Source organism: Juglans microcarpa x Juglans regia, chromosome 4D, assembly GCF_004785595.1.
Source record: "Juglans microcarpa x Juglans regia isolate MS1-56 chromosome 4D, Jm3101_v1.0, whole genome shotgun sequence".
NCBI lineage: Eukaryota > Viridiplantae > Streptophyta > Magnoliopsida > Fagales > Juglandaceae > Juglans > Juglans microcarpa x Juglans regia.
Genome location: NC_054600.1, coordinates 21,097,395 through 21,108,863, shown reverse-complemented (window position 1 = coordinate 21,108,863; position 11,469 = coordinate 21,097,395). Strand labels below are relative to the sequence as shown.

At 39.1% G+C, this 11,469-nt stretch overlaps 1 protein-coding gene across 3 annotated transcripts; it reads left to right on the top strand.

The window, feature by feature from the left end:
* The first annotated feature begins 593 nt into the window (after window positions 1-593).
* On the top strand, window positions 594-7,991 carry LOC121259432 (TVP38/TMEM64 family membrane protein slr0305-like). Of its 3 annotated transcripts, XM_041161026.1 has the most exons (10): window positions 594-1,085; window positions 1,442-1,503; window positions 1,685-1,739; window positions 2,115-2,240; window positions 2,457-2,543; window positions 3,643-3,759; window positions 4,825-4,917; window positions 7,243-7,273; window positions 7,434-7,478; window positions 7,570-7,711. In XM_041161026.1, exons 1-9 carry the CDS (start codon window positions 978-980, stop codon window positions 7,475-7,477), a joined length of 723 nt encoding a protein of 240 aa, XP_041016960.1. In that variant the 5' UTR covers window positions 594-977; the 3' UTR covers window position 7,478; window positions 7,570-7,711. The 3 variants fall into 3 exon arrangements, with proteins under 3 accessions (XP_041016960.1, XP_041016958.1, XP_041016959.1); XM_041161024.1 differs by lacking the exon at window positions 7,434-7,478 and having other exon boundaries at window positions 600-1,085; window positions 7,570-7,991; XM_041161025.1 differs by lacking the exon at window positions 7,434-7,478 and having other exon boundaries at window positions 602-1,085; window positions 2,142-2,240; window positions 7,570-7,991.
* Window positions 7,992-11,469: the final 3,478 nt, after the last annotated feature.

The following is an 11,469-nucleotide window of genomic DNA, read 5'->3' as shown; positions in this document are numbered from 1 at the left end:
CCAACTCCACACCTACAACCTAGTCTCATAATCCATTTAGCTTGACTAATACCTCATCAAGCATAGGAAGGATGATTACCCACTAAAGAATCAAGAAAAGAAGAGTGAGAAAAATACTTTACATGGAAGACTTTGTAAAACAAAGATCTTGATTACCCACTTAACTGTTTAAAGCAACTTATAGAATAAGCTGGAATGAATTGTGCTATAGCTTTCATCAAAATCTTTCTGATTGTGATAGAAATTATTCACATAACTTGTAAAAGTCAATATATAAAATCTAAAATTTTAAAATTTATCTCTACATGTGGATTAGAGAATATAATTTTTCGTATTATCAATAAGATGTTGTAAACCAAGTCACGCGATTTTCTCTTTACCAAACAATGAGCCGTGTGCTACACCCTCGATAGATGGCTACCAACAAGTTATAAAATCGTGTAAAAAATAATTTTGTTTTAAATTTACACATTATTTAAAAAATATTTTCCTAACACCTAAGGAAAAAATTAAAAAATAAAAAATAAAAATGCATCGGGTCCCATCCTCGGGATGGATCTCGGTGAGTGTAGATTTATTCCCAAACAAAAGGAGGACGACAGTTCGCAGCAAGTTCAACGAGGAAACGTCGAACCTACAAAGCAGAGTGAAAGTAAAAACTCTGAAACCAGGACCGAGAAAGATGATCGGAACAAAGAAACAAAACCGATCAATCTTATTCAAATGTTGAACTCCGCAAAACCTCAGCGCCGTTCTTGCTGAAGGGGGAAAAAATAATTAATTATCTAAATTTAGGTAGTATTCGTTTCTTTTTTAAATTATTATTTGGCTAAAATTGGGAGGAGGGGAAGTTAAATCTGGCAAACATAGAGGGGTTGAGGGCGCGATTGTCCTTGGGGCATGGTGGATCAGGGAGGGACGGCGAGGACGGCGAGAAAGACGAGGATTTCAGGCTCACTTGGCGTCGTAGGTTGCTCATGGCGCTCAAGCTCAATGTCACTTGTGCCTCCGCCCTTAGGATCTCGCTCTTGCTCCTACTCCTTGCCGCCATTGCCACCGCTTGCATTTTCCTCCCCATTGAAAAGGTTATTTATGTGCATCTATATGTGTTGGGAATGACATTGATTACATATGTTGGTGGGTCAATGCTGCTTTTTCGGTATAGAGAATTGGGGCATTTAGTTCTTTTTTCTTTTTGATTTATTACATTTTGTGGGAATAATTCTCTCTTTAGTTTAGGAATTTGGTTTTTGATGAAGCTTCAACTGGGTCTAGTTGAAATCTGAGTTTTCGCGCCGTGATAATGTTAGTTTGCAGATGATGATATGGAGATATGCGCTTTTTCTAATTGTCTATCTTGTGAAGATTGAACACTTTTCTTTTTTGGTGTATTCTTAATACATTATTTGCATCCTCGTGCTAAAAGGAATTGCATTTTCAGATATTGAAGGATTTCTTGGTATGGGTGAAGCAGGATCTTGGACCATGGGGCCCTTTTGTTTTGTAAGTAATTCTTTATGGCCAAAATTTTACATCTTGCTTTGGTATGGATTGCTGTCTAAATGTGGAAACGCCTTTTTAGCTGAGAAAAGGGCTTTTTTAATGTTGATTATAGCATTGCTGTTGGTTCCCAGAATTTTATTCAAGTCCAAAGTATTGACTTATCTTTCCTGGGAAATTGCAGGGCCATCGCATACATTCCACTTACAGTCTTGATGGTGCCAGCTTCAGTACTTTCTGTAGGCTTTTAGTCTATTGTTTTAATGCTTTTGGATTTATTACGATTTTTTCAATGTTCTTTTCTCCAAATCTCTTTTCTTATGGGAATGTTGTGCACCAAAGTTGATTGCAAAGAAGAAAACTTGTAATTATTTGAAATGCTTCCTAGTATCAGCGATGCTACTTTACTGAACTATAACTTTAAGGTTATTTCTTACTGCTGATTAGTTTCCAATCCCGATTATATTTCACTAATCCACCTCTGCAACTTCAAAATCATACACCCAATTTCAGCTCACTTGATGTTTTTTGAAGTTCATGTGAATTTCACTATGGCATGAGGTAGTTAGATGGTTTAATTGCTGAAAGACTTTCTAGTTTTAATTTGGTTACAGTACTTGTACATTTCAATCCTTTTCCAGCTTGGAGGCGGTTATCTCTTTGGGTTGCCTGTGGGATTTGCAGCTGATTCGATTGGTGCCACCCTTGGTGCAACAGCGGCATTCATTCTTGGTAGAACAGTGAGTCTTCTAAACACCAGGGTTCTATTATTTGTTGAGTACCTGCACATGGACATGCATGGTTTCTTCCTCTTAAGGCAAATACTCTATCCCTAGATATGTATTTGAAACGTGGACCAAGTTATTTTGTTTGAACTTTGCTTTGTGCAGGTGCTTCTGGACCTTATATGTGTTTTCTCTTGATATCTACTTGTCTTATTTTGCTACTTTGTGCAGATCGGAAGATCATATGTTACTTCGAAGCTAAGGAATTATCCAAAGTTTCAGTCTGTTGCTATTGCAATAAAAGGATCTGGATTTAAGGCATAAGTTCTTCTGCACTTTCTACACCTGTGTGTAATATTCTATTTGGTCAAATATTTATCTAGTGTCTGCATTTTTTCTATTTATTCTGATTTTCTTTGATAAAACATTTATAGATTGAGTGTGATGAAACTACAATCTTTTTCTAATTGAGAATTCCAATAATTCCTAGTCTTCAGCAAACTATTAATTAGGTCCAAGTAGCTTCACTGCCAGGTCTATCTCCTATTACACTTCTAGCCTCATCAAGGATGAGAAATTCTTGAATAACTTATCAAAAAGAAAATTCCATGCACAAATTACCATGGAGTGGTCATTTTATTGAGTGTTTTCTTATTGGCATGGGTGAAGAAAATTATGTTTAGAGGCCTTATTTAACCACATAGAAAAGTGCTGGGAGGGCTGCATTAGAACCTAGGTTTGATTTTAAGTGCCAAACTGGAAAGTTCATTAGTCTAGATCAAGCTTTTTAGCTAATAATCAAGAGAGAGATAGAGAGATGTGATGTTTGTGTTATGCAGTTGACAACACTTCATTTATAGCCGTGACTAAGGAGAAAGCACATACATATTGTTTTTATTATTTGATTAGAAAATTTTTGCGAGTTTGCCCCACTTTTTTTTTTTTTTTTTATGTTGTTGTTGTCTTCTATGACATTTTCAACTTCCGCATAGATAAGATTGCAGAGTTTTACAAATAGCATTAGCATCACCACAAATTATTGCCAAAGTTTGAGTGGCAAATGGGGTATCTGTCTGAAAGTTAGAGATCCTCTATGGCGAGTTAGGGCTGCAGTTTCAAGGTTGATGCATGACCATATTTAAATGGTTCCTGTAACTGAGGCTGTATGTATATATATATATATATATGTATGTATGTATGTATGCATGTATTTATGTATATATGCACACTCACACACACACACACAAGCTTCCCAAATATCTGTCTGAACTAATACTCCTGCTGTGGTTTTATATATCATGATTGTAATTTCTTCCAAGACTCACTGGTGTAGTTACTCTTCTTGTACTTTAAATTATTATATGGGAAACTCTTTTACCATGATTACTAATTTCTTTCCTTTTGGGGTTTTCAACAGATAGTTCTGCTTCTTCGGCTTGTTCCTTTACTTCCTTTCAACGTATTGAATTACCTCCTGTCAGTGACTCCTGTGCACGTGGGGGAATATATGTTGGCATCTTGGTTGGGAATGATGGTATTGTCTTCTTGTAATTATTTATTGTTTTATCAATCAGTTGTGAATAAAAACCATTGAGATGCACTAATTATAATTTTCAATGTAAACTTCAAATTGTAAGTAAAAAAGTATGCTATCATTACTCCTGGTCCAATTATTTCATTTCAACAACTCACGTTTGTTACTGGCAAGGTCATATAATCACCTCTTTGACTAGCTCTTCACACTTTATCTTTGTTTTATTATGTATACTATTCTCACTCCATAGAATTTGCTTCTTTTTGTCATCGAGAAATATTTGGTTCACAAAGATATCTCACAAAAAGTAAACTCAAAAATAGATGTGGCTTGCTATAATACATTAGATCTACTTTATATTAAAAATAGCTTACAATGTAATGTACCAAAGCAAGTTACATCAGTTTGTGAGCTTTACTTTTGTGAAGTCTCTTTGTGAACCTAGCACTTATCTTTCTCATGTCATTGTTTTCTATTCTTTTGTTCATTTTGTTGTCACACTGAGAAGATGACAGCTACCACCTAAGAAGCATGTTGTTACGCCGCTATATTAACAAGTTTGTAAATTGTGATACCCTCTAATCAATAAGAGGGTTAGTTGAGACTGAGGACCAGAATGAGTAGAAAGATGAGAAAGAAATAAAAATAAGCCTAAGTCAGATGTGCTCCTAAAGGTGATAATGAGTGATATTAGGATGGGAAATGTTAAAATATTGATGGACAGCACATATAGTCATTATAATTTAGTGTCCAAAAAGACTTAAAGTTGACTTTGAAGCTGAGTGGGCCTCCACAAGTTAATCCTGGACCATCTTGTCTACCAAAAATGGAAAACCTTTATGCCTGCATTTGTATTTGTATTTCTTTGATTATTCTTCAATTATATCCCCTTTTGTAGTTATCTTTCAATAAAATGAGTTAGAACTTGGGCATCCTCATATTTCCTTTCTAATAAGTATATATTTGGGTTCTCTTTTATAGGTCAAGGCATGGTTGACCGGATCTCTCTATACTTGCTAAAATAAGCTGCTTATTTATGATACCCATTTCATTCTTTTCTTACAGCCAATAACATTTGCTCTAGTTTATGTTGGAACAACATTGAAGGATCTTTCTGATGTTACACATGGATGGAGTGAGGTTTCAACAATTCGCTTGGTAAGTTCTATGCCACCTCGTATGTTTTTATGTAAGGAGCGTTCTGGATCATCAATATAGTTTAAGTTGGTCATCAAAGCTTACAGAATCACCATGTTGGATTATTTCTTGTAATTTGCATATTAGCGCTGGAGGCATTGTTCGAGTTATTTGTACTTTGTAGTGCCAACAAATATTTTAATAATCTGGTTATGAATTTGGAGAAGCCTTGATTTATGGTTTAATTATGTTTGCACTTCCTGTGCTGGCTAATTTGAAATATCTCTCAAGTGACTCAACCACTTTTCCATTTAGAATATTCAAATTCCACTTCTATGTTGATCCAAACACATGCGGTCTTCTAGCCTTCTAGGCTGATGGGAGCCATAACTATGTGCATGTAATCCCGTTGCATGGTGTGATGGTTGACTATTTCCTGTACTGATTGTTTTAGCATCACACATGAAAGCTAGTATTGATAACTGTCACAAGTCGTGCACCTTTTTTTAACTCATTTTTCTGCATTTTCTGGTCCTGATGATAAGATAGCCATATTCATTTTTTCTCATGTTTTAGAAGAGGCGTAAATTTAGTATGCTGGTACTCTTTGTGATTCAGATTTGATTAGGAACTGCATTAGTACCCTGCATAGTGACACATTTTTATGAATCAGCAACTATGTTCATTTATCCATTCTTTTTCTCACTAAATCTGCCTGTTCTGTTCCTGTGGTTACTGGTTGGATTCTATCCACATTTGGGTGGGAAAAAAAAAAAAAAAATCTCTTTACTTTTCTGCTTTTATTCTTTCATTCTGGCAGTTTCAATGTTTTCTCATAAATACTCTTTTCTTAGGTCGCATAATTATATATTCAGAAAAAGGCTAGAGCCTCTGAAACAAATTATCATGCCAATTCTTTTCTTCATGTCTCTTAATTTAATAGGATATTATATAGTGATCCCATGTACTCTTGCATCTGCTGCTTTAACAGCAATAGAGTATTAAGAGGATGGTATTAGTTACGGTTAATTACTTTTTTTTTTCTCTCCCCATAAACTACCACTCATTGCACTTACCCCTAACCTTTGACTCAGTAAAACTTGGTCCTATGAACTACCACCCGTTGCCACTTACACCCAGAGATTTTTATTTTTTCTTGACAAGTAAGAAAGACACTTATTCATCGAAGGAACTAGGCGAAGCCCAAGTACACAGGAAGTATACAAAAGAAACACCTAATTACATTCTAGAATCAGAAAACAAAAACAAAAATTCATTAGTAGACCCTCCATTAAGCACAGATAGCGGAAAACCATTGAAGTAAAAGAGCACACAAAAAATTTCCAGATTTCCTCTACAGTACGCTCCTTCTTATTAAAGCACCGCTCGTTCCTTTCGCACCAAATACACCACATAAGACACAAAAGAACTATCTTCCATGCAGCAGCCACTTGAGTACAACTATGAAGCCCATTCCAACACGCAAGTAAATTCTCTACTTTCATAGGCATTACCCAAGCCAGCCCAGCTCTCCAAAAAACACCATCCCACAATCCCTTAGCCACCTCACAACGTAGAAGTAAATGATCCACTGATTCACCATGTTTCTTACACATGAAACACCACTCTATAACAACCAAGCCACGCTTCCTCAAATTATCGATCGTCAAAATTTTCCCAAGCGATGCTGTCCATATAAAAAAAGCGGCTTTGGACGGCACGTGAGACCTCCAAACACACTTCCACGGAAAAGAAGGGCAAATAAGGCACAATCTCGGAAGTGGAAGCACATGGGAAATAGAATAGAAGAGAAATTTAGGCTGATATAAGAGCAAGAGTTGGCAGATTCACTGTTTAAGAAAGACAGAAAGAGGTCTATATTTGAGTAATACAGAGTGAGAGAATATGTTGTTTTAGGGGCAGAGAAGCCTAAACATACATTAATCTTGCCACTTGGCTAAAAGTCTAATACACCAAAGACGATGCACAAGTAAGTCTATTAGAACATGATACTGATACCAATATCATCAGAGTTAGCCAATGGAATACCAAAGGGGAAAGCCACAATTGAATGGTAGTTTGTTGACTGAGTTGTGCTGAGTTAAAGTTTGGGAGGTAAGTGACAATCGATAATAGTTCATGGGATTGAATTCAATCTAGTTGAAGTTTAGAGAGGTAGGTGACAATACGGCGGTAGTTCGTGAAGAAAAATAGAATGACCCTATTAGTTATTTTCAGAGCCCAAGGATATTTTTAGGCTTTCATCATCTTGATTTTTGTATGCCATCCTTTCTATCTTCTCAATTTTTTTTAAATATATGTACTTATGTTTGTTTATGTATGCAGGTATTTATAGTTCTTGGATTCGGTTTATCTGGTTAGTTTTTTCTCCTACGCTCCTAGAAATCTTATAATAAACCCTCAGAGGCTAGAGAAACATTTGATGACATATTCACATTTTTAAATCAATAAATTTGATACCTCATTTTAGTCACGTGAGAATGAGACTAGTTGTTTTGGACTCCACATTTTCTTAGGTTTGGCAAGTGCTACAAGAACAGTTAATTTAAACCTTGCGTAAGGTTGAAAGTTTCAGGAAAATTACTTTTAAATTATGCTAGTTTCAATGATATACTGAAAGATTTTTTTTTTCCTTTCCTTGTTTGTGCTCAGTCATTATATTGGTTTGCATCACTAAAGTTGCCAAGGCTTCTCTGAACAAAGCACTGACAGAAAATGCTGAAATAGAGGCCATCTTGACCCCATCAATGCTGCCAATCCTAGCAGAATCACCCTTGGATCTCCAGAAGCCCCTCATAATTAAGATAGACCCCATGAGAGAGGATGATGAGAAACAAGTTGCCATGTAATGTAAATTCTTTCCTTCATCAATCGGTTTAGATATGACTTTGTTAGGAATGAAGAATTAAGGAGCAGAAAAGAATAATATCTATACCTTTATAATTCCTGTACAGAATTCAATTTCTTTTTGCCTTTTTTTTTTTTTAATATTTGTAACCCTTTATTGTCAAAGTTTACTTTTAAACAGAAGTAATCATTTTTTGAGTCTAAAATGTGCTTTGGAATTCAACCTATTTTTGGCTTCCTATCGATATTTAGGTTATATGGCCATTGGTACCAAATTTTAGTGAAGGGGCAGTGTGGAAGGCAAATGATCTCAGCATGGTCTTGTCCAGTGAAATTAATCAGCGCTTCCTCAGACAACAGAGAATTCAGATAACCGAGTGGTTTACTTGCCATCCAAGGTCTAGCTTTTTATGAGAGGTTTTGCAGAAAATTGCCTAATGCCAGAAAATTATCGAAGATAATGATGGTGATGGTGGTGGTGATGGTGGTGGTGGTGGTGGTGGTGGTGGCCGCCTTGGAGCCAGGGAGTCTCCGATGCCAAAGTTAATATCATCTTTTGGAAATTTGTAAATAATGAAAGAATCTACAGATCAAAGAGAGTTTTTCTTATCTGGTAGTTGCTATTTATACCAGGAGTCTGGGGGCACAGATCGTGTCTGCCTCCGTGGAGTTCATGTCTTTTGTACTGTTCCTTTTGTCAGAGTCCTTTAATACGACGTCCTTCTACGACAGCGTCATTAATGTGGTGTATAGCTCAAGTAGTGGTGTCATTAATGCTGCGTGGTTCCCCGATTTGCTTTACCTTCGATGGTCCATTGATGTTCTCATGTCGGAGGTCCAAGGGGAATTCTGCCTATCCTTGGTTAATCAGCTTTTGCAATTGTGACTATGTGGCCTTTTCTTTCTCGGGACGGGGGTTGCGAATTTTTTAGCACTCACATGTTGCATTTCTACTCCTTAACTATATCCAAGTGGCCTTTTCGTCTTTACACTATATCTGGCAACGATTTGTTTGCGCCTTCACAACTTTTTGTCATATCTAGTTGACTTATGTTGTATCTCGCTATAATCTGCCGCTTCACGTTGTAACTTGTTCTTTATAAGCCTGCGGCTTCAAGTTGTAACTTGTTCTTTGTAACTTCTGATTATTAATGAAACTATCTTATACTTTGTTGTGCCAGGCTACTTGTTTTTGTGTATTTTTCTCTGATGTTTCCCTCTTTTTTTATGGCTGGCCTGGGGGGTTTTGTCGCAGGAAATTATGGGCTTGGCATTAGGCGGGGGGGTGTTGCCATCATACAGAGCTTTACGACCACCCCGCCAGCGCCTACCCTATTCCCGACAACCCCACTGGCTGACCGCTCTTCTGTTTGTGCTCGTTCTGCCTTGTTAGGTAATTGTCCCTTTAGGGCCTTTAGCGATATTTTTTTTTTTTACGTGGCTGACGTCTTCCCATTCCTTCTTTATGCTGATTTCCTTATTCTCAACGTCTGTTTCTTGGACGCGCTTTACCCCGCCTAGTCTTTTAGTCCTTCCATTTTGTGCTGTTGTGCTTTATTTTGGTATGTAATCCTAAGAGTTAAGTTGCGCCAAGGAGACACCTGTTGTCTCCTCGAGGGAGAGGCTGAGAAGCATTTTGCTAACCCGCCTCTATGCCCTTTCGAGTAGCACCGTGGCATAGAGGCGGGGTAGGTTGAATATAAATAGATCGGGCCACATTTTGCCACAATGAGGGTTGGGATAGGTTATTCCGGTAGCTGTGGGGCTAGTCCCGCTCTCCACCGCTGGGAGACAAGACGGTCTCTGGCTCGACCCTTCTCCTTGGTCTATGGGGATATAGGTTTTCCGGGCAGTTTGGAACTGGATCCGCTCCCGCCTGTTGACATTGTGTATTTAATTCCTGATTGGAAGATAAGAATGTCATCATAACTTTATCCTTAGCTTTGCAAGAGTTAGATTTCGCAAACCCAGGCCTTTCGGCCTACATTGCAATGTGCTTGTCGCTTTTTACCATGTTGTTGATGTCTGCGTTCTTTGGTGCAGTATTCAAGTGGTCGATGGACTCGGCCTGCACTCCATTAGGGAGAGTTCTGAATGCCTAACGCCAAATCGCCTCTTTGTCCTCAGAGGAGGTAATTCGGATAGCAATATGACTTGTCCGCTTCTTCACCGCAGTAGGGGTCAGTTAAGTATTCGGATAGCCTCGAGGCTAGATCCGCTCTCCTTCGCAGGAGGGAAAAGGCGGTCTTTCGCTCAACCCATCCCTTTGTTCCCCATGGGAGGTAGGTTGTTCGGGCAGTCTGCTACTAGACCCGCTCCTGCCCGTTGACACCGTAGGGAATTGTAAGTTTGGGTCAGGTTGGTACTGATCCCACACTTTGTCATAGCGGAGGTCAGGGTAAGTTATTCGAGTAGCCGTGAGGCTGGTCCCACTCTCCGTCGCAAGGAGACAAGGCAGCCTCTGGCTTGTCCCGTCTCCTTGGTCCACGAGGAGGTAGGTTGTTCGGGCAGTCTGTATCTGGACTTACTCTCGCCTGTCGACGCTTACGAGGAAGGTAAGTCTTCATCTTCGAGTAGCTAAGGACTACTCGCACTCCATCAGGGAGGGGTCGGAATGCTTCAAACCAAACCGCCCTTTTGTTCCCAGATGAGTTAATTCAGACAGCGATGTGACTGGTCCACTCCTTCGCTGTGATGGGGGTCGGGGTAAATATTCGGGCAGCCTCGGGGCTGGACCTGCTCTTCTTCGCAGGAAGGACAAGGCGGCCTTTGGCTCAACCAGTCCCTTTGTTCCCTGCGGGAGATAGGTTGTTCGGACAGTCTGCTACTGGACTCATTCCTGCCCATTGACACCGCAAGGAAGGGTAAGCTTTGGGTCAGGTTGGCGCTGCGTAGTGGAGGTCAAGGTAAGTTATTCAGGTAGCTGTGGGGATGGTCCCGCTCTCCGCTGTGGGGAGACAAGGCGGCCTCTGGCTCGACTCGTCCCCTTGGTCCACGAGGAGGTAGGTTGTTCGGGCAGTCTGCTATTGGACCCGCTCCCACCAATTGACGCTTATGAGAAAGGTAAGTCTTTCCCTTCGGGTAGCTAAGGACTAATCCGCACTCCTCTGTAGGAGGGATAAAGCAGCCTTAGGCATTACACCCATCCATTTGGTATCTCGCGGGAGAGGTAATTTGGACAACGATGTGGCTGGTCTGCTCATTCACCACGATGGGGGGTAGAGGTAAGTTTTTCGGGCCGCCGGGGGGTTGGTCCCACTCTCCCGAACGATGAGCTCGAGTCTCCTGCTCACCTATCATCATTCATGGGGAGGTAGGCTATTCAGATAGTTTGGGACTGAATCTACTCCCGCCCGTTGACATTGCAGGAAATGGTAAGTTTGGGTCAGCCTGGCGCTGATCCCAAACTTCTTCGTGGCAGAGGGGGAAATATTTTTTGTCATTCTCCTAATAATAATAATTTTTATCATTTTCCTAATGGTCATATTTTCAAATGGTAATATTTTGGTGTATAAATAAGAGCACTTGCTTTTTTATTAACATCCAGAGTAACCTAAGTATTATTTGAGATTATGGCCTCAATTGGATGTTGAGATTCTCATCTCATCTAAATCTCATCTCAACATCCAAACATCACTCAAATACAAAAACTTTCAATTTCAAATTTTTAACTTTTTCATCTAATTATTATAACTTTCCCAAACT